Source organism: Pieris brassicae, chromosome 6, assembly GCF_905147105.1.
Source record: "Pieris brassicae chromosome 6, ilPieBrab1.1, whole genome shotgun sequence".
Classification (NCBI taxonomy): Eukaryota; Metazoa; Arthropoda; class Insecta; order Lepidoptera; family Pieridae; genus Pieris; species Pieris brassicae.
The window spans coordinates 16,694,164-16,710,945 of record NC_059670.1 but is presented as its reverse complement, the minus strand read 5'-3'; the positions used below and the strand labels follow the sequence as shown (position 1 = coordinate 16,710,945).

General features: G+C 33.8%; 4 protein-coding genes across 6 annotated transcripts; 2 read left to right on the top strand and 2 right to left on the bottom strand.

The window, feature by feature from the left end:
- The first annotated feature begins 5 nt into the window (after nucleotides 1–5).
- Nucleotides 6–5,339, top strand: LOC123711135 (N(4)-(Beta-N-acetylglucosaminyl)-L-asparaginase-like). 3 transcript variants are annotated; one of them, XM_045663558.1, is made up of 7 exons: nucleotides 6–142; nucleotides 2,876–3,026; nucleotides 3,156–3,309; nucleotides 3,380–3,608; nucleotides 4,501–4,685; nucleotides 4,841–4,948; nucleotides 5,027–5,339. In XM_045663558.1, exons 2-7 carry the CDS (start codon nucleotides 2,915–2,917, stop codon nucleotides 5,256–5,258), a joined length of 1,020 nt encoding a protein of 339 aa, XP_045519514.1. In that variant the 5' UTR covers nucleotides 6–142; nucleotides 2,876–2,914; the 3' UTR covers nucleotides 5,259–5,339. The 3 variants fall into 3 exon arrangements, with proteins under 3 accessions (XP_045519514.1, XP_045519513.1, XP_045519515.1); XM_045663557.1 differs by lacking the exon at nucleotides 6–142 and adding an exon at nucleotides 1,233–1,483; XM_045663559.1 differs by lacking the exon at nucleotides 6–142 and adding an exon at nucleotides 2,242–2,775.
- Nucleotides 5,340–7,669: 2,330 nt separating this feature from the next.
- On the bottom strand, nucleotides 7,670–11,317 carry LOC123711386 (proteasome subunit alpha type-2). Its single transcript, XM_045663954.1, has 6 exons — nucleotides 11,226–11,317; nucleotides 10,958–11,034; nucleotides 10,454–10,552; nucleotides 9,969–10,125; nucleotides 8,098–8,253; nucleotides 7,670–7,876 (listed from the first exon to the last, which is right to left on the bottom strand). Exons 1-6 carry the CDS (start codon nucleotides 11,264–11,266, stop codon nucleotides 7,702–7,704), a joined length of 705 nt encoding a protein of 234 aa, XP_045519910.1. The 5' UTR covers nucleotides 11,267–11,317; the 3' UTR covers nucleotides 7,670–7,701.
- A 487-nt stretch (nucleotides 11,318–11,804) lies between these two features.
- LOC123711313 (40S ribosomal protein S2) lies at nucleotides 11,805–13,237 on the top strand. The gene is made up of 3 exons (XM_045663829.1): nucleotides 11,805–11,914; nucleotides 12,229–12,748; nucleotides 12,944–13,237. The coding sequence occupies exons 2-3, from the start codon at nucleotides 12,230–12,232 to the stop codon at nucleotides 13,208–13,210; spliced, it is 786 nt and encodes a 261-aa protein (XP_045519785.1). The 5' UTR covers nucleotides 11,805–11,914; nucleotide 12,229; the 3' UTR covers nucleotides 13,211–13,237.
- A 1,075-nt stretch (nucleotides 13,238–14,312) lies between these two features.
- On the bottom strand, nucleotides 14,313–15,127 carry LOC123711039 (probable DNA-directed RNA polymerases I and III subunit RPAC2). Its single transcript, XM_045663432.1, has 3 exons — nucleotides 14,988–15,127; nucleotides 14,574–14,674; nucleotides 14,313–14,499 (listed from the first exon to the last, which is right to left on the bottom strand). The coding sequence occupies exons 1-3, from the start codon at nucleotides 15,000–15,002 to the stop codon at nucleotides 14,313–14,315; spliced, it is 303 nt and encodes a 100-aa protein (XP_045519388.1). The 5' UTR covers nucleotides 15,003–15,127.
- Between the last annotated feature and the right edge of the window lie 1,655 nt (nucleotides 15,128–16,782).

Genomic DNA, 16,782 nt, shown 5'->3' with positions numbered 1-16,782 from the left:
ACTCTTTATCGTAAAGTCGCGGACGTTGCCTGTGGGTTCCTTCTAAGTGAAAAAAATTAAAAAAGCGTAAAAATTCACCTGAGTGAACAAATTTAAGTTATTATTAAATAATTAGTAAGGATCAATATATTTATCGATTATGGTACGTATCTATATATTTTTTTTCCTGAAATTGTTTTTTTTGTTACAAACATTGAATAATAATAAATGGATTACAGATTATGCCATAGAGTGTACAGACTACGGTACAGATTTGTACTATTAGCCAATTATAGTTTATTAAATAAATACTATTTTTATTTTTAACAATTAAATATACAGTATTTACAATTTATTTAAAATGTCATATTAAGAAAATTAAAAAGTTTGGTCCCTGGTGGAAGCGTATCTTCAACGCATGGGTGCATTTCCTCGCTGTAATGCGATGCAATACTTATTCGTTGAGACATAAAGCTCAGGCTCTAGGGTCACCGGTAATCTACCAAGCGCCAACTTAAATTTTTAATCAGCGCCTGTGCACTTGTGAACCCCACGGCCCAAGAGTCTCTTCTCCAAAGGGAACAAAATCGAAGTTTGAGGAAAGGCTCTAATATTTGAGCCGTTTATTTTTTTTCGCCTGCTCTGCTGCCGCCCCTGCTTCAATGCTTGTCTTGTTGAGACGGAGCAAACATGTCCACACAAGTAACATCCCATACCAGAGCGCGTCCCACGTCATCAAAGACATCCTATCCGGTCGCTTGCCATCGTCTCTAGCGATGCTAAGAGATTGCCGATTTGAATATTAAATAATTAAATATCAGTATTTACTAAAAACGCACAACGGACCTAATAAAGTAAAACTTTACTTTGGAACGGAAACAGTACAATAGTCAAACAGACAAACTGGAAGGACATTTTAATTAATAATACGACTTTTAGTTTCCTTCTAGGCTACAGTATAAACATGTTTTTATTTACTGTAGTTCTTCAAAATACTCCATACCATATAGACAGGTTATATAGGTTTAAACAGTTTTAATTCAAATTTTGCAAATCGTTCTAGATCGTTGAATCCTTCTAATTTATAATGGAAACGAAATAACCAGTGATAGGTTACGAAGCTATGTTTTACCGATTAAAATGTTTAGTTCCTTTAAAACGTCTTTTACAATCACTCCATAATTACAGTAATTTTCGATTTATTATTATAAAATTTACATTATCTTTGTTTACAAAGTTTTTAATAACTTGGTAGTTTTAACAAATGTTTTATGACAAGTGATTTTTTTTCTCTTTAAGAGAATAAAGAGAAACACAAGTAACAAATCTGATTGCACCACGTAAAGTCTATGTATCTACACTAGGTATTTCGTTTGACACACAGCCTTACTATTTCCATACGAACTGTATTTTCGATAATACGAACCTGCAACACATTGGATCAATTCACGGAGAAAGAAACACCTGCACATCATCTCCTTAAGCCAGCAGCGCAATTTATGAAGTATGACCAAATCCTACCGCTCTTACCGTTATTCATTCCATATTATTCCATTGCAGTAACTCCTTTCTACCGTGTGTCAACAACACTCAACGCGCCGCATTCAGGCCACTCTCTCACTTTAGTTTTATCGTAATTACAAGAATTCCTCTCACATAACGCCATATCAGCACATATTTAGATGGTGGGTTGTGCCGCTATTAGTAACCGTAACAAGTATCCCTATGCTTATTATTCTATTTCGATGTAGGGATTTGGTTGCTCCGGCACATCATCAGCAGTCTTTTTTCACTTTGAGTACACGTGATGCAGATCTATTTTATGACAGTCTCCATCTAAGTCTCCAGGCGTAAAATGCTGCAGCCACTGTTGTTCTGTCACTAATATTAACAAGTAGAAATATATTAAATTTTTAAATTGCATAATCTAGTTTATAGTCATTTATTTTTATTGAATAATTTCTCTTCTCTTTTATCATTGTAATGCTGTGCAAACTTGTCATTTATGCACATGCATGCATTGTTTTTGTCGTGTGTTGTCTGTAAGTGTTTGTATGTATTCATTTCGATAGTGTGCCTAGTTAAAATAAATAAAATCTATATACGCAAAGAAAAATACTCATAAAAAGTTTTTTGAGGACTTAATAATTAATCCTACTGCATCCAATTAGCAAAGAATCGTAATATGCATAATATGTAAAAAAAAAGTCAAAAAAATATATGTCATCAAAAGTTTACAATAGTTAAATAGTTTACAGAGATAAAATATAAGACACCAATGATGTTATGAAAACATATTAGGTTCATAAATTTGGTATTTTATTTATGTATTATAACGTATGACCATTGTAATACACGAAGTATAATTATAATTGCTTCTATGCTCGATTTAATCTGTAAAGTTTTCCAAACAATAAAGTAAAGGTACACCACAAATCTTAATATTGTTTACGGGCAAAAACATTCCATTCATGCATTACCTACCCGTGAGTTAAGTTCGGTGGTGGTTGTTCGAGGGATGCAGGTGATGCAGTGTGTGGACTGACTTTAATTATTAAAAACATGAGCTTATAACCAACATAACATAACGTTAAAAAGAACTATTTTCTTTAAGGCTTCTTAAATCTAAGGGACACTTAAATATAAGTGAAACTTCGACATTTTTGGATATTGTCGGAATCAAGAATGAAATATTACAATTTATGAGTGTCGAAAAACTAACTTAATGTAACGTAACTTTGGCTTCAAGTGTGCGAAAATTGATAACATTTGGTTTGCGTAACAAAAAATAAATATGTATGTTACTAAACTAATGTTGATAACATAAGTTTAATTTTGTTTTAAAGACGTACAAATAATAACTAATAATGTGAATATAAACACTGATATGTTTTAGCTCTAATCATTCTACAAAACAAGTCGATAATACGTAATTATGATTCTAAAGGAAATAATTTTATTATGGTTGTGTATAAACAATATTCAAGCCCAACTAAACCATCCAGTAGTTATTAATACTTGGGCGTTTGTAAACTCTTCGATCGGAGGTAAGATTTCTTAACGAATTTATATTTTCTTAATTTAAATTGCTATTTATAATTCATTCCAAGTCAAATTAATTTGCATTTCAAACTACATTACAGGTTGACTATTTATCCGCAAATATATATTTTTAGCTTGGAATGTATTGGAAAAGGGTGGATCGTCGCTGGATGCAATTGAAATTGGAGCAAGTATTTGTGAAAGCCAGCAATGTGACGGTACTGTCGGTTATGGAGGAAGCCCTGATGAAAATGGCGAAACTACGCTTGATGCGCTTCTCATGAACGGGTAAACAATTATTCTAACTATATAAACTAACTTATTATAAATTAAATAATAAAGTTTATATTTTTTACAGAAAAACCATGAAAGTAGGCGCTGTTGGTTCTCTGCGTCGAGTGAAAAATGCTATATCCGTTGCGCGACATGTTTTAGAATATACGAAACATTCTATTTTAGTAGGAGATCTTGCTACCAAATTTGCAGTTCAGATGGGATTTAAAGAAGAATCTCTTAATACACAGCAATCAAAGCATCTTTGGATGAAATGGCACAATGAAAATAACTGTCAACCCAATTTCTGGATGGTAAAATACTAAAACATTATGTCGACTAACATGAATTAATTTATAATGCTCAGTTCGTCTAATCAAAACTCCGTGACCGACACACACTCTCGCGGTGGAGAATTCCTCTCGACGTCCTCCTCAGCACCCGGTATTCTGCACTTTTTGACCATGAGTCAGTAATTAACCGATCCGTACCGGGGTACATGGCGCAAATCAGCAAAGTCCCACACCCGCCGTTAACACTTAAGGGGCTCAACTCCAACATCAATGCTGGCTACTTTAACTTAGAGACCGCGAAGCCGGACTTGCTCTTCTTCTTTTTACCGAGACTCAGATTTCCTCCCCGGCTGATACTTCCTACCTCTCCTATCCGAGGTACAAATTGGAACATTCATTTGTGCTCACGGGAGTTTGCGTGTACGTCAGAGATCTGTTTTCGCCTCGGGACGCTTGAGGGACGGGTTGTTTGGCCTAAGACCTGCTACTGAGTTTCATTAAGGGACGCCAAGGCAAAATACAATATACCATCCGTATCATCTTGACGTCCGTCGTTCCACAACTGAGCGTTTCTTAAGGCGATTTCTGCCGGACACCACCACTATTTGGAACCAACTGCCCACTGAAGTATTACCGATCCAATTCGACTTAGGGTCCTTCAAGAGAGCGTACCAATTCTTAAAAGGTCGGCAGCGCGTTTGAGGGCCTTCTGGAAGTGTGAGTGTCCATTGACGGCGGTATCACTTAACATCATGTGAGCCCGTTTGCCGTTTGTAAAATAAAAAAAAAAAAAACAAAAATATTAAAGAAAGTAATTTATTTTGACATCAAGCGCTCTAGGTGTTTATCTGACTGGGATATAACATTATTTTCGATATGTATAAATAATATGTAAATGTGTTATTAACCTTAGGATGTCATTCCTGATGCAAAACAATTTTGTGGACCATATCAGCCAAAGGAACGATCACATCAGAAAACTCATATGTTAAAGGGAGATAGATATAATCATGACACTATTGGCTTGGTAGCTATTGATAGAAATGGCGATATAGCTGCTGGTGCATCTACAAATGGGGCTAAATACAAAATTCCTGGGTATGAATAAACTATAATTATAACACTTGCAGTCCCCGCGGTTTTACCCATTTTAATTTAAGAAACATGCAATGTTAAGAATATTGTAAATACCTACACATTATTTGTGTTGTAAATTAAGTAAACTATCTATCTGTTATTATATTTTATTACAGGAGAATTGGTGATTCTCCTATTCCTGGAGCTGGGGCATATGCTGATAACGATGTTGGAGGAGCTGTCGCGACTGGTGATGGGGACGTAATGCTAAGATTTGTCCCTAGGTATACTTTACAGTATTTAAGCTGCTCCTTTTATGTTATTTATTCAACATAGTATCATAAGTATACTTGTACTTTTAGTTTTTTGGCAGTAGAAGAAATGCGAAGAGGGGCAACACCAACAGAAGCTGCGACAATTGCTGTTAAAAGAATAGCAAAGTTTTATCCTAATTATATGGGTGCAGTCGTGGCGCTGAGGATGGATGGGGAATACGGAGCAGCTTGTCACGGTTTGGGTGGAATGCCGTTTCCATTCGTCGTTCGTGATAGTACCATGGATAAATCTAAAATAGTTTTGGTTGAATGTTCTTAATTTAAAGCGATAATTTGTTGTTATCTTTATGCTTATTATTATATGCTACACCAATAATTCAAATAAACATTTGCTTTTAAACATTGATTTTATTTAAGTCGTAATTTTGTGTTGTGGAAATTTTGTTACCAACAATGATGTTGATGAATAAAATTTACTTTCAATTATGTTAAGTAACCTTCAATAGTATCAACTCGGACTTTTACCTAATTTCGATAAAGATATTTAACAAACAGTTCTAAGTTCGTTTAATAAATGCGAAGTAGGAAGGTACGTAGCGCGTTCACATCACAAACTTATCGCAAGATTGGGAAATATATCAAATGCAAAAAATCTATTTTGTAGTCAAGATTGCTATTATAGGAGAAGCCAACACTTTGCTTCTCCTTTGATATTTTTATATAAAAAGTAAGTTAAGTAGTTAAATAAAATTAAGACGGAATATCGGTTAATAAAGCCAGAGTTAGTATTAGTTAGTTATTTATGTTTTAAAATTATGAGCAACAATCAAAACGACACAGTTATATTACGCTGATTTACTTTATATGATTATATTATTATGTAATTCAACAATGGAGTAAGAACAACTCAAAAAGAATCTTATCAATTCTTCTTTCAGATTTTTGACGTCGATTAATTATTTATCATTGTTTATCTAAGCTTCATTTATGTAGGTTACCTACACAAAACTACGTAGTTAACACTGAAAATGTTTAGAAAATGAAAAACGGCTTAATGTAGAAAGTTGCCAATACTTTTATTGTTTTTAAGTTTCTTCTCTACACATCGTCGCATTCGATGGAACCATTGAGAAAAGCAGTGGGCCCATTCTTCCTTAGGGGTCTCTTCTATGGCATTTTCGTACGCTTTCACCGCATGTTTAGTCGCAGGGCGCCAGTTCAGGACTGTATGGCGGATGACTCATTATCGCGACTGCCATAGTCAAATAGTCAACAGTCCGTTTTGCCGAGTGAGCTGAAGCATTGTCATACCAGTCTGCAGTAACTATCCTTCCATCTTCTAGCACAAGTGTCACGAACTGACCTTTCCGACCAAAGAATGAGACAATCATCTTTTTCCCTTGAATTCTTCCTTTCTTTACTTTAGTTGGCCGATCCTCGAAAGGAAACACCCACTGAGCCGATTCTCTTTTGGTTTCGGGTTCGTAGAAATATATTCTATTCGTAGCAATACAGCAATAAGTAATTCTAAGCTTGCATCACGATGCGACGATGTCAAATACAGCATTTGAGTCACAGCCGTTGAACTAACATTTGGCGACACCAGTCCATGCGAAGGTGTTTCTGGTCGTCGGTACCTGATGGATTTCCCAACTTTACATTACTTTAATATGGGAAATTCATCAGGTACAAAGCTTCCTGACGCCTAAATGTTTGTGTAATAATTATTGAACTGGATTCATACTAATGCTCAGGCTTGCCCGTATCATGCGTTGCACAGCACTGATCTTATCTTCAGTAGTCGCTGTTAAAGGACGTCATTGAGATTGCTACATTCACGCTTAAACTCGTTAAATCAATTGTAAATAGAGGCACGAGATGGGGCTTCATTAAGAAATGCTAATCGCAGCCTATCATAGCTTTCTAGTTGAGTAAGCCCACAACGAAAGTCATAAATCATTGACCGAAAATTTTATCTCTTTTGGTTAATTTTCAGGTGTAACAAGATATTTGCCGCCAATTCACAAAAACAAATGAATGCAATATACTACATAAGGTTATTCTAAAATTGAAATTCAAAAAGTCTTCATTAGCAATGTTTCTAACTGGCCAGTTCTAAATATTTAACACTAAGTACAGTCATTATGGTTTTCTAGTACTCGACATCCGACGGAGTGTAGGGAGGCCTAAATTCTTCCACTTGTCTCTCATTCCTCAATGATTATAATTATCCATTTTAACTACGTAAAACTTAATTAGAATTTATTAAAAATATTACGTTCAAGCAACTTCTAAATTTATTTCCGTTAAAATTACTTTATGACCATGACCAGCAAATATATTTAGACGTCCTTTTAAAAATTAAAAATATCTTAAATTGTATAAAATGACCATATAATTTGAATCAATAATAGTATAATAAGTTACAAGGGTTTTTAAGTAACATTTTTCTTTCATGGGTTTATTATTTATGAAAATGAATGTCTTGCAAAAACATAGAGAATATATATAGAGAAACACTTATACACACCTATGCATCAACAGACTGATTCAGAACTTCGATTTTTATTACTTAAACACTATAAAGATATACTAATCATCCAATTAGGGCTTTCACTAAAAGCTGTTATAAATAATCTTCTGAAGAAATTTTGAAAGTTTGAAAATTAAAATTATATTACATTGTAATAGTGTCTGGCAAAACTATATTCTTTTCAATAAAACAGGTAAACCAATAAAAAGCGAATTTATTAATAATTAGATTATGGGATATTAGCAAGGTAATCTTTAACATGTGCTGGGTCCAGTCGGCGAAAACCGGCTGGATCACATATACCAATTTCAATATTGTCAGCTGTCATTTGACCTTCAAATCCTTCTTTTAGAGTTAATATTGCTGTGTGAACCGCATCATCTAATTCTAAATCTTCTGTATATCTGCAAATAACCATATTTTCAGTCTAAATATTGTTGTTTCACTTTATAAATATTAGTAGTACTCAGCCATTTATTTTTACGACAATATGAATAATGGTGTAAATATAGGGTAGATTAAAAAAAATATGTGTCTTAAAGCCTTGACAAAGGCGTGATAAATGTGGCAGTTTAAATCATTAACTTTGTTTAGTATAGTTGTATTTATTATTTTGTTTGTTTACCTTTTCTCTAAGAAAGTCTTTCCATTGTTGAAGTTTTTTCCCATTGCTGTTGCCTTCCATGCAAAATAGGCCCCAGAAGGGTCACATTGGAAAAGGTATGGCCGGTCACCATCCCAACCACAAATTAGGAGAGAAACACCAAATGGACGCACACCTCTGAAGACACATAATTATTGATTAGATCAGTCCAAACTCTATGATGACATTTTAATTCACTGCTGTCATTTTAGGTCACATTATAATAGTCATACATAATAGGGATATGGAAATATTTCATAAAAATTTAAAACATTAATTGATTGTGCTTTTGCTTACATCACCCGACACATGCCATTCTATATTTGTTTACTTTAGATGTTGCAGTTATGTCATACATATTTTCAATCTAAATAGCTATACACTCACTGCAAAAATCTTACAAGTATTGTATCATACTAAAGCATACTACAGAAATAAAGTTTTAAACTATCTATCCAATTCCACATTGTGTTTTGACCAATGGTGACATGTTTTATAAGTTGGGATTACTTCTCTTATTTTACATAATATTTTGGGTTTAAACATGTAACTTAGAGATAAAAATTTGAATCAAATTTAATGCATTCTTCAATTCTTGATGTTCCTCAATAAATTTTTCTATGTACAGTAAAAGCTCCCTATTCACGGATTAAAAAAATGCAACCAAATTTCTTTATTCGCGGATCTAAAATTTCATACAAAATTCAAATAGGTGTTTAACGCAATATCTTTTGCAAGTGCCGTGAAATGGTACCGCCGAGCGCTTTGACCTCAGCCGCTTTTGTCGCCTTTGCCGCAAACACCGCGGTCGGGTTTTTGAGAATGTAAACAAACAGAAAGAAAGCAACCTTATTTCTGAAAGAATAAAGTATATGTATTTTTCAATGTTGCTGTTCCGTTCTTTGGTAAAAGCCGCTTTGCCTATTTTATAGTTTTATCTTTCACATTCGTTAAAAAAATTGTGATCGAGGTAACACGTCTCTACTGCTCTCTTCGTTCTTCGTAATTAATAATGTCAACTAAAAAATTGAGTAACGCGTTTCGACACGAAAAAATATAGGTTACCGCTTAAAGTGAAAATAGAAATGCTTGTTCGTTTACGCCTTGGAGATTCATTTGCATATCCATATCACGCTCATTCAATATCAACGAATCAACTGTACTATCAATAAAAAAATCCGAAGAAATTTTTAAATTTGTTAAATTCACAGCCCATTGAAGAAGAGGCTTCAACTAGCACTGAAAATGTGAAAAAAAAATCTCTGAAAAATCTTAGTGAAGGTTTAAGAATGGCAAATGAGCTTTGCGATTTCTTTATGAACATTGATCCATCTATGGAAGTCTTAATTTTAAGAGGCACTTTGCTAATGCAACTGCTGAGTTTTAGTATGAATTGAAGGAGCTATTAAAAACTGCCAAGCAAGAGAAAATAAAAAAATTCTTCAAACCATTGCCTAAGCCTGATAATCATTACATAATCAAAATGATCAATGAAACATAAATAACATCAATAAAATTGATTTTCTTATATATTTGTGATTTTTATTTTGGCACCTAGGAACATATCCCCTATAAATCCATATAAATTACCATTCTGTATTCACAGTTTCTGTATTCGTGGCATATTTATGGAACATATACCCCACAAATAAAGAGATTTTACTGTACTTTAGAATTGATTATGGAATTAAATGTGGAACATGAATTGATAAAATTTTATAGCATTTTCGTTAAATCAAATTAATACAGTCAAAGGACAGCCAATGAATCAACAAAAGATCATGTTACTTATTATAAAGTTTTGTTATTTTTCATAAATTTTAAACATATCAATGACAGTTCTCAGAACTTACCCAGACTGAGTATACTCCTGCATAACAGTAGCCAATCGCTGTACTAATTGTGCTGTGGGTATTGGCTCATGGTACATGAGATAATACTGCTGAGCCATCTTACGGGCCTGTGTAACAAGGAGGCGGTAGTCAGGACCCATTCCTGAGTATACCATGCCTGAAATTGACAAAAGCTTAAGAAAGGTCTTTCTACAATTCACAACATATATTACCACACAGTAAATAACATCTCATGAGGAATGTCATGAATGTGTTTTAAATCTTAATAGCATTATGTATTCACATTTTTTCATTCATTAAAGAAAAAGATGTAATGACAAAAGACAGTGGCCATGCATATGTCTAATCGAGTATTCATGTGTAAATAATTTTTTTTCAGGAAAATTTTATAGGAAGGGACTTCTTCACATCTTAGGCACTAATGTTTTAATTTTTTATTGACAACTAAATATAATGTTACATGAGAATATCGAAAAATTACTTACCAATATGGCCAGTAATCATCTCAACTTTGTTAACACTATGTTCATCATATAAAATGCTCTTATGTTTGTTTTCTGTCGCGATTACAACTCCATTTGATGCTGAAATACATAATTAGCTAATTATAAACAACTCTATCCAATGAAAGATTGTTTCACAAACGTTTCTTTCTAATAATCTTATTGATATCCTTTCAATAAGTATAAGGCAATATTCTGTTCTATATACTACATGAACATTCTATATACACCAGATTGAAAGCCTGTCTGTACTCATTACTATAGCAGATAGGTCATACAAAGAACATGTTTTATTTACCCAATGTCTCTATGATAATTATGTTCTAACATAAAACAATAGGATTTCAAGGTTGGTTAAATGTTAATTCAATATATTTCAGTTGGAGGTTTGAAAGACCAAAAACAGATATATGTATGACTTGAACAAATAATTTAACGTTCGGTTTCTACAGTACACTATTTAATAACCTAAATTAAGATACATACCTTTAATTCCGACGGAGGTACCGCCAGCGGCCACAGCTGCTAACGCATATTCGATTTGCACCAACTTTCCTGAAGGGCTGAATAAAAATTACATTGACTTTATGCGTTATTTTTATAGACATGACTGTGCAAGACTTTGTAACTTTTATTTTTTAAGGAATATAGTTTAATTCTCAGATTATTTTAATGTCTTATATGCAAATATAACAAATACTGCGAATTTTACACAAATTCAAGCCATACATGGCGTAATAACATAATTACATACCTAAAAGTTGTAAGAGAAAAACTGTATCGTTCAGACGCCATGATTACAAAGCGAATTGTCAAATCTTAGCAATAAAACATTGTCATACCTAACGACAATTAACAAAGTCAAAACGTTCAGAAATAGCATAGAAAGCAGACATGTTTTAAACTAATAATTTAAAATATTGTATAATTTTATAATGTTTTACCGTAACCATGTTTAATTATATGTACTAGTAAGATTTTAGGTATTCTTTTTCCAATACTTAAATGAGCGTATAATTAAGCCCGGACTTTAGACAAAAATATTATAAGTATGATGGTTTTGGTTTGAAATATTTTATTTTTGGAAATCTATAAAATACCTCTCGTATTTTCTTTGGTATTTTCATTCAAGTTTTAACTGTCTAATGTCGTTTTAACTAGGTTAGAATCTTGTCAATAATTTATATTTCCGAAAAATTTTAGGCAGGCACGTCATCAACAGTTCATAATATTCCTATATATTATTTTCATAATAAAATGTGATTAATTAAAATTTTATTTGAAAAAGTTTCTAAGTATATTAATTGACTTTAGCAAAATTTTCACAGAACTTGAGCAAATTTTATGTAAGGCTCGTTGGCAACCCTAATAATTGAATAGTGAATTAGTGATCAAGAATCTGCCATTTTGAATTTGATCGTCATATCTTGTTCACGCATCTACGTAAGTAAACCTTTAATAAAATATATTTTTTTATTTTGGATTAAACATAGAAATATTATAAATTAATAAAATTCTAATCTTATAGTACTGTATTGCATATTATCAAGTGTTTGAATTTTAAAAGGTAAATTTTTTAGTAACCTTACAAATGGCCACGTGCTTATTTATATGATGAGAAATTGTAAATTAATTCATTCGTGGTATCTACCATAGTGTTTACACAGTGATGGCTTTTATGCGTCTGATAATTAAAGCATATGATATAGTAAAAACCGTTATTTGCATTAGGCTACATAATATGCTTTGTTTTACAGAATGGCGGACGCAGCTCCAGCCGGTGGACGTGGCGGTTTCCGAGGTGGCTTTGGGTCTCGTGGTGGTGATAGAGGCCGTGGCGGTCTCCGTGGACGTGGACGTGGTCGCGGCAGGGGCCGCGGACGTGGAAAGGAAGATCAGAAAGAATGGGTGCCGGTCACCAAACTCGGACGACTTGTTCGCGAGGGAAAGATCGACAAACTGGAAAGCATCTATCTGTTTTCGTTGCCCATCAAAGAATTCGAAATCATTGACTTTTTCTTGGGCGCCTCGCTTAACGATGAAGTATTGAAGATCATGCCTGTTCAGAAGCAGACCCGTGCCGGTCAACGTACCCGATTCAAGGCATTCGTCGCTATAGGAGACAATAATGGCCACATTGGTCTTGGAGTGAAGTGCAGCAAAGAAGTAGCAACTGCAATTCGTGGTGCTATTATCCTTGCTAAACTCTCTGTTCTGCCTGTGCGAAGAGGTTACTGGGGTAACAAGATTGGAAAGCCACATACAGTACCATGCAAGGTATACGCAAGCTATTTTTGGGTTATAAATAAACCTTCTTGAAATCTGTTTGATGATGATCAATATTTATCTTTTCATTCGTGGTATCCACTTGAGGCTTGTCCGATGAAGCTTAGATGCGTCTGATTTTCTACAGTTAACCTCTTAGTAATATTTAAACTCTACACGAAATTAACAAATTTAATTTATTTCCAGGTCACAGGAAAATGTGGTTCAGTAACTGTGAGACTGATTCCGGCTCCACGTGGAACTGGTATTGTGTCTGCCCCAGTTCCTAAGAAGCTTCTTCAAATGGCTGGTGTTGAAGACTGTTACACATCTGCCCGTGGTTCAACTGGGACTCTTGGAAACTTTGCAAAGGCCACATATGCAGCTATTGCTAAGACCTATGCCTACCTGACACCAGACCTGTGGCGAGACATTCCCTTGACCAAGTCACCCTACTCTGAATTTAAAGTCTAAAATTCTTAAATAAATGCTTTGACTTAATTCTGGTTTTTGTATTTCTAAATCTTCATGCTGCATTATAAGTTGCAGTATTTCTGGCCTTATTTATACAGAGTAAACTTGAATGACACTGAAGGAACTAAGTGGAAAGAAAAAGTTTACCTCGGACTAGTGTTAATAATTAAATAAAAGAACAATTCCTATTTGAATGCTATTGCGTAGTCTGCTGTTTTCATCTGATGTCTTGCTTTGCCAGTAATTTAAGTCGAAATTTGTCTTTATAACGATAATTCGGGTAACTAATTTGGTAAGTTTGTAAAGTACGATTTATTATTTAATTGTCATTACTGAGGGTGGAATGTTACTTGGAGTTTAAACTGTATATATTTGTTATGTCAGGTTGTAGTTAACAATATACATACAAATATGCAAACAAATATTTCCTGAAACTTAAGTGACTGACCCCTTTTAGTTTTTTTTTCAATTGAATTGATCAATCAGTCGAGTGATTGAGTTTGCTGCTTTAGCCGAGTTACAAAATTGTTAAGAACAATTTGTTTTATATTATAGACATGTAACCTTACCTTTAGTAAGTCATGTTGAGGGAGGCTAGAATAAACCAACAACCAGTTAAACCATTTCTATCATTTTTTTTCAACTAATGTGTAGACAACAGAATGGTTCATTTGCAACTTGAGAGTACCTTTTGTATAAACTAACATTTACAGAACATGAGAGTACATTTAAACAGCTTCTAAGCTTTTTGTTCTGAGAAATAATAAAGGGGGGGGGACCTCAATTATAAAAAAAAATGTGATTAATTAGTCTCATACTATTATATAGTTTACTTGAATATTGATTGACAAACTGGAAAAAAATATTAAGGCTGCAATAAGCAATTAATATGTTGAGATTTGAGCAATAAATAAGATTCATCTGGCATACACAAACTTTTCACCAGTGGCATCTCAATAAAAATGGTGGTATGATTTGTAGGAATCACAAATCTGCCTACAATACCTTAGAATGATCATTCTTAATAAGTTTGCTGCCAGCTAGTTTATAAATTTTCACAAAGAGGATTGTTCGTAGGTAAATTTTAAATAAATACACATAGTTATGTTTTGTTAAATTCTTTTACTTCTCTTTCAAATAAATTTAAGGTGTGATCACAGAGCCTTTGTAAATCTTTAAGACCTCTTTTTAGGACTTCTAAAGCTGGGGTTTCATGTGTTTGTATCCTAAAGTGTATTTTAGACTCAGCAGGATGAGGTAATGTATATCCACAGAATTGAACATCCTCACTGTAAAAACAATTGTTACATTAAATACTCATTATTTAATTTTATAATACTTACTTGATTATATTTATACTTACTATCTATCAACAATGCATTTTAAAGCATTTCCTAATGTATGAGTTTCATTTTGAATAACATAGGTACGACATGTTAGACCAGAGTCTTCATCACCAGGTAGCTGTAAAAGAAAAAAATATTTCTATGCAACTAGATATTAGGTACGCTCAGATCAATAACTTGCCTTTCTTCAGGACCGAAGTTTTCCTGACCAAATGATTGCTGAATAGTATCAGTTTTTAGTTTTAAAAGAAATGTAATATAAGTACTTGTATATTTAGACATATATGTACCGGGTACAATTTTATACCATAAATAACAAAAAAATGCGAAGTATTAAGTTTGACATCAAAAGTGTGGAGTAAATATGTTTTATTAACCTAACACAGTTTGTGATTCGAGTAAATTTTAACATATTTCAATGCTCAATATACCTCTGAAATTTTCATTATGAAAGACAATTGTACTAAATATAATTTATTTCCTGAACACAGTAATAATTTTAAAATTAGTTTGTTATTACAAAACACATTTAATTTGTATAAATTTTGAAATATATGTTGATTTGTTTTGACGTACAACTTTCTGACAATTGACAGCGAGACATTATGATTTATGATCAATGTTTATAAATAATTGTTGAATAATTAATTTTCATTTATCAAAATACCATATGCTGTAGTGCGTAAATTGTTTCGTATTAGAATTTGTATAAATTATCTAAATCCAGTTTGGAAAACAATTGGTAATACACTGTGAATTCACCAAAAGATGACACTGCCTCCAATTTGCATAAAATTTATTTTTAGTTTATAATTGACAATAGTGGGTAAGATGGCGCTGTCAACAATTTGACAATTTTCTTCGTGATCTAGTGTCCGTAATCTGCATCATTTTATATTAATTAATTTTCATATAGAGTCAAATTATTAGGTTGTCTATTATTTAGGCTAGAACAAAAGGGTTTTTTTGAGTAACAGCTGCTGGTTCTTATATAACAAATTAAATATTTAACTGTTTAAGGTTGTATTCCAAAACGTATTATTTTTAGGTACATATACTAAAGAGCATATTAATAATTTTGTAATTGTGTGTGCTATATCTTTATACAAGCTGTCATCAGTGACAAATATCACTCTGGTTTTTGGTACCACCAATAAAAAGCAATAAATCCTTAAATTAAATTTTTATTAAAGTTGGCCAAGTTAAATAAACAGCTTGCCCTAGACAGGATTTAATGGCATAGGACAGATAGAAGAAGTCGGGGTTCTGACCCCCTTCCTGAACAAATAAACAGGTGGAGACGGGAAGCCCAAGTGACCGTCCTCCGGAAAAGGATGGACGAGTTTTGTAACTCTAAATCACAAGATCACAAGAGAGTCTGGCCAATTAAGTGTAGAGTCCAGTGCTCAACTTGTGGGTAAATAGAAGATAGGGGGCACTTTCTTACCGAATCGTTCAGGCCCTCACAGGCCATGGATGTTTCGGTAGATACCTTCACAAGGTCAGGAGGGAGGCTACCCCCGTGTGAGTCGAGTATAGTTTCGCAGACGATACAGCGCAACACACTCTAGAGGTTTGTCCGGCGTGGAGCTCTGAACGCAGCTTACTAACCTTCAGATTGGATCTGTCGCTTCCAGTCATAGTGAAAGCTATAGTGGAGGCTGACAATGACGGACCGTGGAAACCTTTCAAAGCGTTCTGTGAGGCCGTCGTAACACTTAAAGAGAATGCGGAGAGGGTTCGGGCGTCTGGGCGCCGACCCTGAACGCAAAAAAAAGGCCTGGAAGACGAAGACATGATTACACACGTACTCCACTGTGACCTTCGCACTGAATTGGGCAACTAGGAAGTTGAGCTCGCATAGCAGACGCTTATGACGGAGTCACGGATTCAGGGAAACTGTTACCGCGCCTCCCGTCCATAGCGAACAGATGGGGCTGTTGGTTTTAGTGAGTAGGTGTCACTTGCACCATACGGACTGTACCCCACACTCCCCGCGTCACTTTTAAATCGTTGCCCCGGTACGGGGTTCAGTAAATTGATTTCCCAACAATAAAAAAAAAGTTAAATAAACGGCTATACATTTATATCATATCTATTTTTAAGACGCAGATACAGAACAGTAGTAAAAGTTGTGATTCGTAAACAATAATTATATTTCTTAATTGAATTGATCTAAGAGTAAAAGTAAAAATTTCTTTAGGCAAGTAGGTTCACCTTGCTTCT

Bases quoted from the DNA above. Each gene is read 5' to 3' on its own strand.
- LOC123711135 (XM_045663558.1), top strand. From the start codon at position 2,915: ATGATTCTAAAGGAAATAATTTTATTATGGTTGTGTATAAACAATATT. The intron at 3,310-3,379 runs GTAAACAATTAT...TATTTTTTACAG, and splicing joins GATGCGCTTCTCATGAACGG to AAAAACCATGAAAGTAGGCG. The intron at 4,949-5,026 runs GTATACTTTACA...TTGTACTTTTAG, and splicing joins ATGCTAAGATTTGTCCCTAG to TTTTTTGGCAGTAGAAGAAA.
- LOC123711313 (XM_045663829.1), top strand. From the start codon at position 12,230: ATGGCGGACGCAGCTCCAGCCGGTGGACGTGGCGGTTTCCGAGGTGGC. The intron at 12,749-12,943 runs GTATACGCAAGC...ATTTATTTCCAG, and splicing joins CACATACAGTACCATGCAAG to GTCACAGGAAAATGTGGTTC.
- LOC123711386 (XM_045663954.1), bottom strand. From the start codon at position 11,266: ATGGCGTCTGAACGATACAGTTTTTCTCTTACAACTTTTAG. The intron at 11,035-11,225 runs GTATGTAATTAT...ATTTTTATTCAG, and splicing joins TTTTCTCTTACAACTTTTAG to CCCTTCAGGAAAGTTGGTGC. The intron at 8,254-9,968 runs GTAAGTTCTGAG...ATGTGTCTTCAG, and splicing joins CAGGAGTATACTCAGTCTGG to AGGTGTGCGTCCATTTGGTG.
- LOC123711039 (XM_045663432.1), bottom strand. The intron at 14,500-14,573 runs GTAAGTATAAAT...TTGTTTTTACAG, and splicing joins AAATGCATTGTTGATAGATA to TGAGGATGTTCAATTCTGTG.